This window comes from Polyergus mexicanus, unplaced genomic scaffold (assembly GCF_030449975.1).
Source record: "Polyergus mexicanus isolate NDT 795.1 unplaced genomic scaffold, iyPolMexi1.0 SCAF_22, whole genome shotgun sequence".
Classification (NCBI taxonomy): Eukaryota; Metazoa; Arthropoda; class Insecta; order Hymenoptera; family Formicidae; genus Polyergus; species Polyergus mexicanus.
In genome coordinates, this window is record NW_027223342.1 from 3,169,364 (window position 1) to 3,188,607 (window position 19,244).

Consider the following 19,244-nt stretch of genomic DNA (forward strand, 5'->3'; position numbering starts at 1 on the left):
CAGGTTAGGTTCGCCACATTGGTTATTAATATTTGTTAAGTTTTAAGATTGAATTTCACGTTAGTAACATTATTCGATATTATACGTCCGAAGCATAATTTTGAGAAATATATTTTTTTAATAAAATATATATAGACCACAACACAAAGAGACAATAAAAAAATGTATCTTAAAAAAAATGAAATAAAAATATTAAAATATCAAAAAAATTAAAATAATATAAAAATATCATATATCTTATGCTTTTATGCATAAAAGAGTCTCTGTAAAAGTCTTGCTTATTATCTTTCTTCTCTTATCTTTACTCTCTGTGAAATGAACTGCCCCTGAAAGTTTTATCTCGAATCCGACGCGGTGCTTGAGCGAATTGTCCGGGGTCGTCCCGTCACAGCAATTACATCAATACAATTACATCATAGCCGAGAGGATTCTCGCGCTCGAGCGAGCGCGAGCCGGATGCGAGCTCGTTGGAGAGCTATCCGGAAGCGAGAAAGAGGCCCTTCGCTCTCGTAAATTTCGCTGCTCGAGAAAGTAAGCTCCTCGCTTTCTCAGGAGCCAAGGAATCGAACGGGAAAAAAAAAGGGTCGACTCGATATAAAGCAAAATTCGAAAGCGCGATCTTAATTCGGACGACGACCTTAATCGGCGCGCCGAATTAGGAATCGACCATCCCACATAAGTCTAGAGAGAAACTCCCATGACCTCTCATTAATATTAATGATCGCGGCGTGTTACACGCACGACGCATACAGTTTACATCGTGTACAAAAATGATCAATTAAATTACCGTTAAGTAGGCGTACGCGATCTCGCTTAAAGAAAAGTCGCGACATACAAACGTTAAGGGGCCAGTCTATTTTAGAGAATCAAAACGAAGATCAATTTTTTTTTTTTTTTTTAATATTTCCTGAAAGTATAATGTATTTTATAAAAAAATTTGCAAAATCGACCACGTCATAACATTTTGATTAGAATGGCGTGCGGATCTTGAAATAGGTCTACGAAACTTTAAACAAACGCATTTTTCTCGAAACACTGTTTTTCAAAGTTCGTGTGACGGATATCTTAAGAATTAATGGATCGAATAAATTTAATTCTTTTTCAAATAACAAAAAATACTTTTTTGGGGGGAAAACTGAAGTTAATAAGAATCAGAAAATTAATATTTAATATTTTTCTGACCTTCAAATAATGAAAAAAATTTAGCAAAATTGAAATATCTATTTTTAAAATGACGCCATTTTATTATTTTTCAATTTTCTCTAATGAAATTAGATTCAGTATCTCATAAATATCTTATAGACTAAAACTAGATCGAGTTTAGTCAATTCAGACAATTATACGAGAGGCAGTATTAATATTAGTCACACTGTTGAACCATGCATTCTCGGGAAAAAAAAAAAAAAAAAAAGCTAAATATCCATGATTTAAAAATACTAACGCATTGTTTATATATTAGTAAAAACATATGTAAAACACTGAAAAGATCGATTTCTAATATCCTCAAAAAGATTCATAAAAATCATCAATTTTTCATATTGTTAGAGTAAACTAATACCCGTATTCATAGTCCGTCCTTGAGGAATAAAGATTCCTTGTTCCTCGTTCCACGTTTCATAAACTTTCCTTGACCGAACAAGGAATCTTGTTGGCTCCCTTATCTCAAGGAAGGTCACGAGCTTCCTTGAGGCGTGGATGCGACCTTTTTAGCAGACGATACGCAGAATATAACCAAATATAACCTCCAAAAGTTAGTTTCGTTACATTTGTGGTTTTGTGGTTATTTATTGTCGCGCTCTCAAACTGAAAGTGTATAAAGAAAAAAGGGATAATGGACAATGAATTTTAAATGATTCTGACGATGGATTTGAAGACGAAAATCCAGAGAATCGGATTCTGTGGCGGATTCCGAAAAGATACATTCGCGATTGGGAAAATCCCGTGGAATTTTTTGAAGATACGAAAAAGTTTTCATATGTATTATATGAAATTAGTTGCAGGCAGCATAAAACGGTGCTGCCTCCAGTCGGTCACTAAAAATCCCTAAAATATTCCTTCCTTCTGAAAGGGAGACTCGAGGTCCATCTATGAAACAAGGTGGCCTTGCAGATTCAAGGAATCCTTCATGGAGGCTTCCTCCGTCCTTAAAATAAGGAAGGATTATGAATACGGGTATAAGCCCTTAAGATCGAAATACGTCAAATGCATTATTCGCTGTAATTCGTTGCCGATAAATATATCTTATATCAAGAATTTTATGAATCATCGCGTTTCTCCGATTGACGAGGGCTACGTAGACGATTATGCAATAAAACGATTCGAGCTCTTGTGCTCGCGTAGCGTGGCTCGTCGAGAAATAATCATCGGAAAACACCGTTCGTCGAAATAAACACCGTTCTCCTCATGCGCAAACAGCGTGACGGCCGTTACACCGGTTTGTGTTTTCGTCTAACGATTGAATTAAGATCGCCGATATATACTGATTTTAATTACAGAATCGCGCAAAAAAAATATTTTGACGTTTCCTTCGGCATCTTTTTTTTACACATCATTTTAAAGACAGATCTCGTCTATCTTTCAGTCCGAAATTCGCAATTGTTGAGAAATCTTTGTGCCGATGATTTCTCGCACATTAGGCAATTATTATCGATGTTCCAAATCGATCCAAATCGGCGCCGATCGCACTTTTAAACAGACGCGAAGAGCGTGTCCGACGTTTTTTTTTTTTAGCAGCAATTAAAGTAAAACGCTTGTTCGGAATTCAGCGCGAGTTAGTAATGCTGGAATCAGCGATGGAGAAATTCATGGATCGGGAAATAAATTGTAAAAATGGAGTGAGAGAACATAATACGAAAGAAAAGGAGAGAAAGAAGAAATGTAACATTTATTCGAAACGATATTTTTGATATCAAAATAAATTAATTTACAAAGTGAGAGTAAAGTGAAAAAATTAGAAATATTAAGACATATAACGAAACCAAGATATATATATATTTAATAAGGAGATAAATTATACAAGAAGGTCTAATAAAGTACTATTGCATCAATTCGATCATACAAAATGGATAATTTAAAATTTTTTTATCGCTACTTCCTGTATATAACAATTATATGAGACATGAGTTTTTGTGAAAATAAATTCACGCGCATACGTGAATTGACTAAACTCGATCTAGTTTTAGTCTATAGGATATTTATGAGATACTGAATCTAATATCATTAGAGAAAATTGAAAAATAATAAAAAGGCGTCATTTTAAATATAGATATTTCAATTTTGCTAAATTTTTTTCATTATTTGAAGGTCAGAAAAATATTAAATATTAATTTTCTGATTCTTATTAACTTCAGTTTTCCCCCCAGAAAAGTATTTTTTGTTATTTGAAAAAGAATTAAATTTATTCGATCCATTAATTCTTAAGATATCCGTCACATGAACTTTGAAAACAATGTTTCGAGAAGAATGCGTTTGTTTAAAGTTTTGTAGACCTATTGATAGAAATCAAGGGAATTAATCAAAGGAAGTGAAATACAACAGAAAATTTATGATTGTGGCAACTAACGCGCGCCAACCGAAGCGAGATATATACGTTCAAGAGAAAGAGAGAGAGAGAGAGAGAGAGAGAGAGAGAGAGAGAGAGAGAGAGAGACGGGATCGAGAGTTGCGTATGCACCTTGCACACATATGTATGATACGCGTGCACAGGGCGTATTATATAGATAGAGAGTGCCGCTCTATTCTCTAATTAAGGTATATACAACTAGTTTCGATTTCATATCACGGATCAGACCGCCCGTTACTCACGTAATCAAGTACTACCGCATTTACGGTATTACGCTTATACCGCTTGCACGGGCGAGAGGAAAATATACAGTGCGAGGCAAAGCAAACTGAAAAAAAGGCCTTCCTTTACGATAATTAACGATATTTTAATTATCTCGATTTAGAAATTTGTCCAAAATAGCGTCCAATAATAGTTATTTGTCCAAATAAACACATGTAAACGCGTACAATTATTAGGTATATGGTACAACTTTGCTTCCGCCGTTTTTTTTTCCGAAATCATTCTCATGTCTTTGAGGCATTTTGAAATTGCTTGTTGAGTCACACCCAATGATCGTGCCAATTCTTTTTGACTTTGACTCGAGTCTTCATTAAGTAATGCCTCCAATTCTGCATGTTCGAAAACCTTCTCTCTTCCACCGCTATGCCGGTCTTCGACGTGAAAATCACCGTTCTTGAAGCGTTGAAACCATTACTCACGACACGTTCTTTCACTAATAGTGGCTTCACCATAAGTATTTGAGAGCATTCGATGAGCCTCAGCCGCAGATTTCTTCATATTGAAGCAGAAAATTAAAACCTCCCGCAAATGACGAGAATTTGGCTCGTAAACTGACATTTTCAATCGAGAATAACTTTATGATGCAGACACAAATCGACTAATGTTTCTATGGGGTTATGTCGACAGATGCCCAAGTTTATCGCATGACGTCTATGATCTATTTATTTTGACCGCTACTTACCGCTAAAGCCATCTATAGGAAAACGGCGGAAGGAAAGTTGTACACCTAATATCTTGAAAGCGAAACACTTTCCAATCTCTAGACATATATTAACTCTATCTCTAGACATATATATTTTGCAATCTCTTTTCGCGCAATTACTTGTACATCTCAAAAATTCATAAGTATAATTTATATGTAAAATTTATATATTACAATATCATTACGTTATGTATGATATTATAAAACTGATGAGTGTATATAAATTTAAACGCCCAGTCTACTCTAGCGGTATGAAAAATTGATAATTTGTAGGGACTTTTTTTTATGAATATTAAAAATTAATTTTTTCCTCGCGGTTTACATATGTTTTTCAATGATGTTTAAGCAGTACATCAGTATTTTTAAATCACAGATATTTAACTTTTTTTGTTCGATACATATGACAATGTGATTTGCTGCTTCTCATGTAACTGTCTGAAATGAATAAATTCCTTCTAGTTTTATTCCTAGGATATTTATGAGGTACCGAACCTAATTTCGTTAGAAAAAAGAAATGGAAATAACAAAGTAGTGTCATCTTAAAGTTAAATATTTAAATTTTGCTGAATTTTTTTCATTTCTTGAAAATCAGAAAAATATTAAACATTAATTTTTTTTTTTAATTCTAATTGAATTTAAAATTCCTAAAAAAACTTTTCTCTTTCATTTTCATTAAAAAAAAATTAAGATCATTCGATCCATTAATTTTTAAGTTATCGGTTAGACCAAGTTTGAAAATAATGTTTCGAGAAAGACGCGTTTAAAATTTTGCAGGCCCATTTAAAAATTCGCGCGCTATCCTAACCTCGTAACACTGTCAACTTTGTGAATCTTTTAATAAAATTTGAAAGGTATCATTTTACACATATTGTACTTTCGAAAAATATAAAAAGATGGATATTTTGCACCCATTAAAGTAGGCTGGGCCTTTAATACAGTATTACATAACTTTATAATTATGTAAACTAAACATTTATATTACAAATAAAAAATATTGAACGAAATGTTATCTTTTACGCGAAAACTTGCTCGTAATCATCTGAAAGTAAGATATCACGATTGCCACGATTGAAAAAATTTCTACAGTTTTTAAATGAAAGATTTTCTCAAAAGCATGCAACAAAAGAGACCTGGCGCATATCGATGATTCAGGATATATCACCAAACGCTCGTGTACTTTTGAACGACGTTATAATAATCGACGATACGACGCAATTCGCATACTTATACGTACGCGTACAGCTCACGTAAAATTGCGTATCGTGCGTGTAGTTTTGAAAGCGCGACCGCGGATATTTTCACCGCACGAATTCGTGATTAAAATCGAAAGTAGTTTCTATTTTTTCTTTTTTTCTCTCTCTCTCTCTCTCTCGATTCACATTTTTTGCGAAGATGATACCGGCACAATAAACTCTTTCGGCTCTTTCCTTTCGCGATTCTTTATTTTCTACGCGCGCATCGCACGATTAGTCGCGTGTAATCGACCCAATTCGAACATTCGACATATACGCGATTAGGATCCTTCTGCGGCGAAAGCTGGACCTGATTTCTGAACACAGTATCTTCTCTTGACACGATTTCTGGTGAAATTTATTAGCGCGAGGAAAAAGTCCGCGACGATTTAAGATACTCAGACGTTGCATTACGTTGCATTATAAACGGTGCTCGCAACAAATATTGCCGGGATATTTACCGTTTTTTACTTTATATGTATTCAACCGTATAATGGAAAGATTCGTTTAATGATTACCGCGCTCGATGGGCGTTATTAAACGTTTCAGCGTAATCGATGATCAAGATATTATACTAGATATGATAGTCTATGTATAATATACACGTTATTACATTATATTATAAAATTGATGAATGTATATGAATTCGATCGAGAATTAGCTTCACAGAAAATTAATCAGAGGGATATGAAATTAATTAGACGACGCAACTTCCTAGATTATCTCCATCAGACCGAGCCTGCTGAAGAACTTTTGCACGCCCCAGAATCTGGCCACGTGGCTCCCGTTGATGAAGGACACCCTGCTTCCAGTTTTCCTGGCTCTCTTCGACAAGATGTTCTGCCGATACGTGGCCAAGGTGTACACGAAGCAGGATCACGTGAGAAGGCTATCGCACGGTTCGTATCGTTTTCTTATATTTTTCTTCTTCTTCTTTTTTTTTTTTTTCCTCCCATCGCGGAAGCAGAAGATCTCGCTCAAACTATGTCGCGTGTCGTAACGTGCACGAGGACACGGCGATTTTCATTCTTTCGTTTAAGCAAACACACATCGCTGAGCCACGCGTGGGAAAGTAAGACGCCCACCGTGTAATAATCGTGGTTCCTGCCCGGCAATTTTTCTCGTTAACCACGCGCGTACGAGCGATTCGCAAGGGTCGTGTTTTCATTTTGTTGCAAAATGTACGCAGCAATTTACGCGATTTCACGTGTAATTCTCCCACAATCCAACAATCTTCTTCATCGGATCAACGTGACTTTGCTTCTCTCGCAACACTTTCTAATTTTCCTCATCTACATCAATTCGATATTGAAAAGTAAAATCTATCGAAATACAGCGACACAATCTCAATAATTGTTTTAAAATTGAATTTTTCAGAAAATTATATACTTTTCTTTCATTTATTAAACTTTTTCATCTGTCGCGATCGAAGAAGATATCGGAAGAAAATTTTTCTATTTAACAGAATTTTCCTGGAATCTCTCTTTCAGGCGGTATAGACGGTAAATTTCGACACTTCGAACAGGACACCGAGTACAAGCTACAATTGAATCTGAATCACGGGCTAAAGTTCCCCCTGACCAACGGAAGCCTCTACGGACGGTTGCACAGCCATCAGAACAGAGGTGAGCGAGCGAGCGAGCGGATGTCAGCGGGATTTAACGATGCTTAAAATGTTTCGATCGACCGATAGTTTTCCCTCCCGGCTTATATATCGTTAATTGCGAGTTTCGCGCCGCCTCGTTATGTTAGAAAGTCTGAGGGGAAACCATCTCTCGCGCTCGTAACCGCGTGTCTAATCCACCACCATCACCCGCCATACCGAGTGTATATCGGATATTATCAGGTCATTGTAATGTGAAAATGTTTTGATATCCCCGAAAGCGACCCTTTCACGAATCGCGACAGTTTCCCTTCCATTATTGACTTTGACGAGTCAAGTGTGTCCCCTTCCTCCACCCCCTCTCTTCTTTCCTCCCGATAAAAAGATTCGCGTGATCGATTTTATTCCCAGGAAAAACCAGTACGATCAACATGGGAATTCAGCAGCACTATCCCAGGACGCAACCCGTGAACGAGGACGGCAACTACGCGTCCCTGCCGGCGGAATTGTCGTCTTTGACGAGTTCGACCTTCGAGCCGCGTCAGGACAAGATTCCCGAGCCGTCGTCGAAGAGGAACCCGGCGGAATCGCAACAGCAGCAGCAGCAGCATCATAATAGCAGACGACCGAATGAGAGTTTGCACGAGCTCGCCGGTAATCGTAGAAAGATCGGCAGCACCGATGTTTTTGGGCAGAATATGGAGAATCTGGTGCAGCTCGAGGACCCCGCGAGCAATTGGAAACACCAGGTCACCAAGAACGAAATTCGCGAGGAATCGTTCAGGCGGCACGCGAGGAGCGTCCTGGGCCTCGAGAGTCTGATCGCCGGGCTGGAGAACGGTTTTCAGGATCAGCATTATCCTAGAAACCTTCTGCGCAGGAATCAAAGCTTCGATCACGCCAGGTATCTATCGCTTTCGAACTGATCGACTTTGCAAAGTGCGCACACCTTTTCGCGTACACCTTCACTTTTACCGGTGCCATTAAGCCGTCGTCACGATATGTACAGCAGAAGAGTGCGGAATAGAAAGTGAGACGTGCCAAGTTTCTTATAAATTATTCAAAATGCGCGTTTCGACGTGCATCGTACACAAGACATGACCTACATTCGTGTCAAGCGCAGCCTTTCTTTCATCAATTCTAATATATAGGATGAACGTCAAAATATATTCGTCGACATGATTTTCAATTAATATTTTTAATACTAACACAAATTATTTTTAAAAAATATCTTATAATTCCTAATATATCTTATAAATATAATACGTATTAACGGCTCTATTCTAACAATATGAAAAATTGATAATTTTGAGGAATTTTTTTGAAAACTATCAGAAATTGATTTCTTCTTTATATATGTTTTTATTGATAAACAGTACGTCAGCATTTTTAAATCATGGATATTAAGATTTTTTTTTTTCAATACGAGCCTCTGCACGTAGCGTGTTCGAAAATAGCATAGTTCGATGGCGATGGTGTGACATGTTGCTCCTCGTGTAATTATCTGAAATGAATAAACTCGATCTAGTTTTATTCTGTAGGATATTAATAGGATACTGAATTTGATTACGTTAGATAAAATTAAAAAATCACATAATGGTGTCATTTTAAAATTAGATTTTTATTTTCGCTGAAATTTATTTATTTTGTAAAAATTAGAATAATATTAATTATCAATTTTTTTTAATTTTATTTAGATTCATTATCAAAGAAGTGTCCCCTTTTATGTAAAAAAAAGTATTGAGATATTTGATTCATTAAATTTTAAGATATCCGTCACGTCAACTTTGAAAACAGTCTTTCGAGAAAAACGCGTTTAAAGTTTTCCCATTTCAAGACCTATTTTATATCAGGCTCACTTCAACGTAAAAAGCCATCCTATTCAAAGTGTTATAACTCCGTCAATTTTGCTGAAATTTTCAATAAAATTTGAAAGACATTCAGATTTTTGAAAGAAATGATTCTTTTTTATAAAATCTTACACTTTTTTAGATATTACCGACCCATGCTCGACACGAGGACCTATAATTTAAAGAAGGCTGATCACGCCAAGGAGGATCTTCAACAGAATCTTCATCAGAATCTCTTCCAGAGACGAGACAGTAAGGGACGTTGCGATGGATACGACAGCTCCGACGACGAGAGTTGTGATCTAGAGAACGGTGACTTTGACACTATGAGCTCCTGCAGAAGCAGGAGCAGGAGCTGTTGTTCCGTCACCACAGTCGCCAATGATGATTTCGAATATTTCCAACGTAAGGGAACCAAGGTAATTTTTGTATTTGACTGAATCCCCAGACTTTCTCTGTAAATTTTCAACGATGTTTTTAGCAGTTTAAAAATTAATTAACTATGATATCATTATTTATTCTGCGCGACTTGTCTGTTTTTATATCTTAGTTTCTGAGAGAAAAATAATCAATCGCCAATAGCGATCGAAATATAATCATCAGTTTATGGTTCGTTCTAATGTTAAATGCGAGAGGATACAAAGTGAGCCGGAGGCACTTTCACGATGCGAGAAAATGCATCGACGAGATTGAGAAAAATGCTCATCGCTGACATAGCGTTTCGTCGGCCTTTTCGCGACGATAAAGGCGCGCGTTACTTACGTAATCTCGCAAGAATCGTGAGAACGTCCTGGTTTGCAGGTGGAGCTGCTGCCCTCGAAGCGTGCCAGCGGGGAGGTAAAGGTCAACATGCGATCTTTCACGCCGCGTATCATAGAGAACGGCGCGGAGGATCGCGAGGAATGCAAGAAGCGCGGTGGCAACGCGAGACTGATCGACACAAAACCCAGCATACAGTCCTATCAGCTGAAAGCTAAAAAGATCGGGTTCGGTTACTCGATGAACGACTTGGATAAACTGACCGCCGTCAAGAAGCTGCCGAATCTCTCGATGGACAGCCTGAAGAGTATCCTGAAGAACACGGACGTGAGCTATCTCGACAACGGCGATATATGCAAACACGATATCGGCGGCTCGGCGCCGGACTTCAAGAAGATTTTTGTCACCGAATTCATATGAGAACTATGTACAATACGTTTAGAAAGACTGTATCGTTTGTGATATAGCAGCGACACGTTCGTAAATCATCGAAATTCCTTTTACTGCGAGCGGTAAGGGTTATCATCCTTATCCAGAGCAGAGAGTACTTTCGTTGTGCGTGCGTATGTGCGATTTTAAAAATGTCACAATATAATAGAATTCTAAAGAATTGAATTCAAATATTTAGACTCATATGACAACCTTAATTCATTAATATAATAGAAAAAATAATTCATATATGAATACTAAGGATTTGGTTTATTTTAGAGAGCCAAAAAAAAGATCGAATTTTTTTTTTTTTTTTTTTTTTTTTTTTTACATTTTCTGAAAGAGCGATGTCTGAAGAATATATCTTTCAAGTTTTATTGAAAAATTCGCAAAACGATATTTTAAGAATAGGATAGCGCGCGAGTCTTCAAATGGACTTGCAAAACTTTTAACCTGTCCTTTTTCTCGAAACACAAAACTGAGGAGAATAACTTTTTTTTTTTTTTTTTTTTTTTAAATAAAACGGAACACTTTCGGCGGATACTGAACCTAATTAGAATTTTAAAAATTAATAATTATTATTTTTCTAACATTTAAAAAATGAATGAATTTCAGCAAAATTGAAATATCTAATTTCAAAATGACACTACTTTATTACTTTTTAACTTTCTCTATTGAAAACAGATTTAGTATTCCAAAAATATCTTAGGAAATAAAACTAGACCGAGTTTTTCATTTAAGACAATTACATGAGGGGCCATGTCACCGTGCATGGACAAAAAAAAAAAATCTAAACATCCAAGATTTAAAAATACTGACGTGTTGTTTAAACACCAATCAATGAAAACATATGTAAAACGCCGAAAAAATCGACTTCTAATATTTTCAAAAAGATATTTTTAAAAATTGTTAACTTTTCATTCTGTTAGAGTAGACTGGGCCCTTAATGTAATAGAAGAAAATGATTAATATCAATTATTAATATCCAGCACATACAATATTATCAAGAAAAACTGTCTTTTCCTCGTTCCTGCAATATGAAATTTCAATCTTATACGTAAACATGTTTTTCTAAACGCGTCGCATTTCCTGTCTCGCGACTTCATTCCAAACTGTCATCGATGATTTACGGACGAATGTAAATGTAATTATCGTAGACGCGCGCGCACAGCGTTACGTGCTTATTTTTGTATAAAGGCTGCTGTAAAATACGTAGCGAATTTGTTTCTCGATTATATGAATGTTACTTGTACATATTTTGTATATTTGTATCGTAATATTTAATGTAGCGATTATGTGTATACAATTATATGAGCGTCGCGCAAAAACGACAATCGGATTGTGTATAAATTAATTGCAAATATATTTTACTTTTGGGTTTATGCGTAAGAAAAGGTTCAGCAACTTGCCTCTTCATCTCATTTGACATGGCAGGGCTTAAAAAAAAATTGGCAAAGTATTAAAGAATTTGATATCTCAAGTTTCTGCTCCATCCCCGAAATCTAATATCTTCGTTTGAAGATGTGTGACAAGAAAAATTCAAGCTTATCATAATGATCGGTAACAGAATATAACGCTGAAATTTGAGATAAATATGTATATAATTTGCTCTATTAAATTTATTCAATTTGTTTCTTATTCGTAGACTTTAAAAGATAAGTAGATACTTGTGTATCTACATATCGTTCAATTACGTCTCAATCTCTAATCTTGATTGACGACAATGTAATCGTTTTACGTTTACATAATTAATTAACTTTGGTCTCTCGCGTATCGTTTTCTTTTTTATACACGTAACGAGTGTTACTGGCAAAATCGAGCATAGCCAATGAGCATCGTATCAGCTTATATGAGTAGATTACAGGCATGCCCTCCGTCATCTGTCGCGTGATAGAGACGCCGTAATCGTCGTCGTTGCCATAATTGCCTAATTAAACAATCTATCTTACTCTATCTGCGATTTATTATCCACACATTGACTAGTAATATACGGTTTGGCATTGTTGATCATATCTCTATCTAACGATTGCGTTAGCCAGTGGCGTAGAAACGCGGTCGCGGGTCGCTCGTGTTAACTCAAATTCGCGAATTGTCAGTCGCATAAGTAATCAGGCGCTGGAAATACTTTTTTTCGAAAAGTGGACGCTCGCGAAGATCTTTAGTGTTTTTTAAATTTTGAAAGACTCACGTCTCGAGGGCACTCACGCTATTTTTCGTCTTCGTCATTATGTCTATATACAGAGTATCACTTAAAAACCGCCTACTAAGTATATAGCATTATTCCTTATCAAAAAATGAATCGAAAAGTCCTGAATCATTTTTTTCTATAACATTTAATAAAGAAGTAATTATTGAGTAAAGTCAGGCCAATCAGCGCCGATTTAGCACGTGAATGAGCCGCGCGCCCGGCTAAAAGATCGGCGTTGATTGGCCTGACTTTACTCAATAATAACTCCTTTATTAAGCGTTATAGAAAAAAAATGATTCAGGACTTTTCGACTGATTTTTTGGTAAGGAATAACGCTATATACTTAATGGGCGAATTTTAAGTGACACCCTGTACATACATATATACATATATTCGCTCTCATTATAAAGTGATTCAGTTTCATTTCTACTCAAAAATATATCAGATACAGATCATAATAACTTGCTTGACTTGTTAATACAATTTAGATTTAGACGTTAATTAGAACGCATATAAGTGTTTTACGAAGACTTGGCTGCGTTTCTTCTTCACCCTATATATGTAATGATACTCGTTTTACATGTAAGCATTCGCTTCCCGGAACCAATAAATTCTTCTCACACTAAAAATCTATAAATAGTGCGCTCGCGACATCAAACTATGATACACAGCCACATTTTACCCGTGTTAAACTACGCTTTTACGTCCTACTCTCATACGTGGACTTACGGTTAAAAATTTAATTAAGAGCCCAATCTACTTTAAAGAGTCAAAAAAATCGATTTCTCTTTTTTTATATTTTCTAAAAGTATGAAGAATATGTTTCAAATTTTAATTATAAGACTTTGAATAGGATTTAGCGCGCGGATCTTAAAATGAACCTGCAAAACTGTAAAGTTTTTCTCAAAACACTGTTTTCTCAAAGTTGGTATGATGGATATTTTCAAAACTAATAGCTCGAATAACTTCAACTTTTTTTTAAATAAAAAAGAACACTTTTTTGGGGGATACTGAATCTAATTAGAATTTAAAAAATTAATATTTAATATTTTTCTGTCTCCCTCGAAAAATGAAAAAAATTCAGCAAAATATCTAATATTAAAATGAAATTACCTTGTTATTTTTCAATTTTTTTTCTAATGAAATTAGATTCAGTATTCCAAAAAAATATATCTTACTAATAAAATAAAACTAGATTGAATTTTTTTATTCAAACAATTACTGAATATAATGATAAATACTCGTATATTGAACAAAAAAGAGCTAAATATCCATGTTTTAAAAATACTGACATACTGTTTAAATAATATCGATAAAAATTATGTGCAAAACAGCAAAAAGATCAATTTCTAATATTCTTCAAAAACTTCCAAGAATAATCAATTTTTAATATTGCTAGAGTAGATCTTTTTTGGGCCCTTAATGAATATTAATCATTGAACGACAATTGACTGCATGAATCGCTATCTTCTAATGAGTTTAGCAACTATTAATCCTTTATAGAGATTTATAAAATAATTTCCTATAATCTATTATTACATTTCATTCTATAAAGGATCAATGTAAATATTATTTTCGTACACTCGTAAAAGTATTCAGATGCTCGAACATGAGAAGATTTAAAGAGCGTCGCGTTTTTTTTCGATCTTTGCGACCACGTAAGTTTTACGTCACTGCGATTTCATACTGGCACGTTGGTGTCAATCGACGGGATTGCACGAGAGATCCGATTGATCCGCCGATCAATGATCGGCATAGACGAGATCGCTGCCGCGGAAGATCGCCTCGATCAAGGACTTCCGGTTGAACTCGCCGCCCCGGGATTCCATCGCGGTCACCAGCCGCTGATATCGCTTCCAGGCGGTGACCGATGCCATTTCCTTTTCCGCTCGGTCCTTGATCTTCTCGTACATATCGCCGCCATTATCAACCGCAGCCTCGGAAGTTTGGCACACCGCCTCTGTATCCGGTATCATCTGGAAAGCCCGCGATCGAATGATTCGATTATTGCTTTGTTGGGACTCTCCGTGATCGTGGAAAATTACGGCTCCGTCGGTTTATTATAATACCAAGAAATCTCAGAAAAATTGCTAAATTTTTTAAAATTAATTTTTTTAAATAAATATTAAACAATTAATTTTTGATAATTTATAATCGAAAATAATAAATTTATTGATTATTAGAAACGGTAGACAACGTTGCAGATATCTTACGAAAAGAGAACAAATTGATAAAGGATTATTTTATACGCCGTGCATTCTAATTATACCATATCCCATACAGCACTGAAGCTTGCAACAACATTGCTGCAACATTGTAATATCGCATATTGCAGTTTAATGTTGCAGAAATATTGCAAAGACATTATTTTACAATATAACTTTAGTAATGTTACAGCAACATTCCGAAAATATTACAAAAAAAGTATTCAATAATCGCTAGTTCATTTGTTTACCGCTATGCAGCGCATGAGGTTCTATCTATTTCGCATTTAATTTTTAGTCACGATGATTATATAAAGTTTACAAAGAGCGGCAAGTAAGATTAAAAAAATATAATAACTATTTTTGTTAGTTTAAGTCGTATGATGTAACCCCAATACAGGGGACTGAGACATTGGATTAACAATAAGAATTCTTTTAATAGTTTCCATTCTTATATAAAATCAAAAATTTGATAATAATTTTCTAATATGCAAGATACTTCAGATCTTAATAAATAAATTTTGAGATTATATAAAGACAAGAGAGATGTGAAAAAACTCGTTGTATGCGTAAATTCACCACAATCTTTTTGCATCCGGATATCTGAATATTTCGGATACAAAGAAATTGTGAATTTACGCAATTGCAAATTGAGTTTTTTCTTATTTCTCTTAGATATTTTCTGTCACTGAAGGAAGTCGAATGTGTACTGAAAAATTTACATTTTATAATTTCGTTATTATTATAATACAGGAAAACTATATACACGCTAGATCCTGACTCTTATAGGCCTAATTTCTTATTATTTTTTTCATATGTTAAGGATATTATGTCGATAAATACACATAAAACATTATTGGATATATATTATATTGCTATGTTGCTGCAATATTATATTGCAATATTTCTGTACGCGGACATTTTACTGTTGCTGCAATATCATAACAACGTTGCAGCAACATTTCGCAATGTTTCTGCAATATTGCAATCTTGCAGAAAAATGTTGCTGCAATGTTATTGCAATCTTGCGGTGCTGTATGGGATTGGCTTCCAATCATGCAAAAGAAAATCCTAGAGAGGGTTTATATATCGAGTATGACCGATGTTTGCAGGACGTGTTGTAGACACATGTAACGCTACCCTAAACCTTGTGTCTGAAATCAATACTCGAACGGCATTACACTGTTACTAAGGATGCCCATCCCCATCGCCAGATTTTGCGTCACCCCTGCGTCACTTTAATCAGCGCGATCTAACACGACCCAATCGTCACATCGCAATCGAGTCATTTCTCATTTTATTGCATATATTTATTATATTATATTATATTATTCATTATATCATTAAAAATTAAAGATATATATATATATATATATATATATATATATATATATATCTTTAATTTTTAGTTCAACTACTCACTAACTTACGATCAATTATAATCAATTACAATGGCTAATTACATGGATAGTTGATATAGATGAATAATGTGAATATATTTACGAATAATACTTATGGTTGTGAAATAGATATGATTAATGAATATTAATCAAGTAAAAAAATAATTTATTCATCAATAGATAAAATCCAATAAAATTATTTGTATCCACAATAATCTCGCTCAAGCAACCAGACATTTTACCAATACCGTAAACGTAATTCTACATTTCGACAAGGGAAAAAAAGATTATATTATCCATTATCCTCGAACATCCGTTATCCAATTCCCGTATCCTTAATTAATTAACGAGCGGTAAATTATTCGCTCTTCGCGTTCGCGATCATGTCTCACCTTTGCTCACCTCCGCCTTACGCAGATTTCTCGCGATCCAGCGGTCCAACAAGTCCAAGAAGTCGCTGTATGTTGCCTCGGAGCCCCGCCAAATTCCGGCAATTTCTCCGGCCAGATTTGGCCAGCGAGACGTAGAGACGCAATCCGGGCCAGCGCGTGGTCCAACAGTAACTGAGGAAGCCCGACCAACGCGTCGACCATCAGCTGGATGACTTTTCCCCCCTTTGGCCTTCGGTGCCCAGAACCTACATATGGCGAACCTCCGTTTGGAAGGGGGACGGCGGAGGGGGTGTGTGTGTGTGCCGGGTAACAACCGAAGGATATCCATCTCTTTCATTCTCTCGCCCCCTTTTCGTGCAATCAGACGACTCGCGGGGGTCCGTTTTCGACTTCCGCTTTTATTGGCGAGGAATATCGCGTCAAGATTCCGATATTGAGCGAGACGCTCGTTGGACTACTTCGATCGATGCCGTTTTATGAGCCGTTTTATGCGCATTTACGCAGTATTATTATAGCCGTGTCGTGTACGTTCCTCGTCATACAGTCATGTTTCAGTGAAGAGATATATATAATCAAGCTCAATTGTGTAACCGTTTATTTCAACATAACGTCAGGAACAGTCTCTCTGAATCGTAGATGTATTGCAGAGAAATTAATTCCCATTTCTTTATTATTTATGAATTGCATCAGATCTCAATATAGATAATATAAAACCAAAATTTTATAAAGAAAAAATTTTTTCTTGTATTGTCATATTTTCTCAATTTTAAATTATATTCCAGATAACTAAAAATTAACATATTAAGAATTCAAACAATATCCCTAATTTTTGTTTTTTTACGTACAAAAAATATAGAGGAAAAGATAATCGACATTGCAGAGAATGCGCGTAACGCTATAAATAAAGAACTATAATTGTAATCGAGTGAGATACTTCTATCCTTTATCGAGAGGAATTAATTTTTCCTAATCGGTAGGATACGGGCGATTTCAAAGAATGCCGTGGACAAGGCTTTAATATCCCTGTGTATGCGGGAGGAGGGGGATGCTTTTTATGGACGGAGTTGTGACAATAATACGCGCGGATGGGCAAAGTTCTCGTCTTAAGTGACGCGTATTTAGTTCGAGGCGTCTGGCATTCCGCGACGCCTCCCAGTTCTCGTTGATGACGAAAAACGCCAGGCGACAAGCCTCGTAGGCGATCTATTGTAGCAGCGCCGGGGCAATCGCTCGAGTAAATTGGCTGAATTGGCCCGTTCGTGAACCGACCAATAGCAACTGACAAATGCAGATGCGCGATAGATCCCGCATTGCGTAACTTTTAAGGACGAAGCCCGGGTTGTGTGTCACGTATTTCAAAATTACATTCACGCATGAATTATTTATATCGTTATATTTACATGGAAGAAGTCCGTATAAACAATATGAATATTTGTAAATTATGTAAATTATTATAAATTGAGAATCAAGATGCAAAAGAATAATAATAATATAAAAAAATAGTATTATAATATAATATAATAATCTCTCTCATATATATAATATAATAATAATATTTATATAATAATATATAATGTTTATATTTTTCTTATCAATATGAAATGCAGTTTGTTGAATTCTTTGTTGATTCTTCGTGGCGTTATAAAATATGAAAATTTTGTCATTATGTTTAAATCGTGTACAACATAAACGAAAGAGAGAGAGAGAGAGAGAGAGAGAGAGAGAGAGAAAGAGAAACATCTTCGATAAGTCATATTTCATATATTACTCATTGTTGACATATATGATAAAGATAATTTTATATTTTTATTATTAAGAGGATATTAATTATAATTAATAAAATTTCAAAAATAATAATTAATGAAAAATTAATAATTTTTCAAATATTTTCAAGTCGTATTCTTCAAATTTTTTCGAAAACTTTAACATTTTAACATAAAAATTTACATTGCAAAATATTTACATATATCAATACCTATTTGCAAAAATAATTAATGTATATATTGTATTAATATAACGTCACAAAATATTAATTATTATTTTATTTTATATATATATATATATATATATTGTATATATCTCAGCTAACATCGCAATTCAATAAAGTGCATACGATAAAATTTATCAATAGCAACTCGAAAGTACGGTTGAGTGGTCGTGCAAAACATTGTCTCAGTAACTGAAGCAGCGGAAAAAAATTTGTATATTTTTCAAACGGCGATGATAATATGAAAAATTAATAATTAATCTTTTTCAATTATCTTCAAGTGACATTCTTCAAATCTTTTTGAAAATCTTAGGCTTTCTTAATACAAGAACTTATAACTGCGAAATATTTACATATATCAATATCTATTGGCAAGAATAATAATAAAATTTTGCGATGTATATTTATATTTGTATATGTATATATAGATATATATAAAATATTTAAATTGTTGATTTTATTTTCCGTTATTTAAAATTTTTAAACAATTAAAAAATTTTAAATAACGGAAAACAAAATTAATTGCACGTAATTTAGCTAACGTCGCAATTTAATAGCATGCATGCGGTAGAATTTATTAATAGCAACTCTAAGAGTTCAGTCGGACCAGTGCAAAAAATTGTCTCAGTAACTGAAGCAGCGGAAAAAGGTTT

The 19,244-nt window shown here is 34.9% G+C and overlaps 2 protein-coding genes across 3 annotated transcripts in view; one reads left to right on the forward strand and one right to left on the reverse strand.

The window, feature by feature from the left end:
* Nucleotides 1–11,973, forward strand: part of LOC138942208 (uncharacterized) — a 30,445-nt gene extending 18,472 nt beyond the window's left edge. The window contains exons 4-8 of the mRNA XM_070312257.1: nucleotides 6,498–6,678; nucleotides 7,270–7,404; nucleotides 7,794–8,286; nucleotides 9,375–9,651; nucleotides 10,034–11,973. Of these exons, the coding sequence (XP_070168358.1) occupies nucleotides 6,498–6,678; nucleotides 7,270–7,404; nucleotides 7,794–8,286; nucleotides 9,375–9,651; nucleotides 10,034–10,411 (1,464 nt within the window). The 3' untranslated portion in view covers nucleotides 10,412–11,973. The remainder of the gene's footprint in view (nucleotides 1–6,497; nucleotides 6,679–7,269; nucleotides 7,405–7,793; nucleotides 8,287–9,374; nucleotides 9,652–10,033) is intronic.
* Nucleotides 10,748–17,247, reverse strand: LOC138942209 (uncharacterized). 2 transcript variants are annotated; one of them, XM_070312258.1, is made up of 2 exons: nucleotides 16,615–17,247; nucleotides 10,748–14,584 (listed from the first exon to the last, which is right to left on the reverse strand). In XM_070312258.1, the coding sequence occupies exons 1-2, from the start codon at nucleotides 16,939–16,941 to the stop codon at nucleotides 14,351–14,353; spliced, it is 561 nt and encodes a 186-aa protein (XP_070168359.1). In that variant the 5' UTR covers nucleotides 16,942–17,247; the 3' UTR covers nucleotides 10,748–14,350. The 2 variants fall into 2 exon arrangements, with proteins under 2 accessions (XP_070168359.1, XP_070168360.1); XM_070312259.1 differs by having other exon boundaries at nucleotides 10,749–14,584; nucleotides 16,605–16,707.
* Between the last annotated feature and the right edge of the window lie 1,997 nt (nucleotides 17,248–19,244).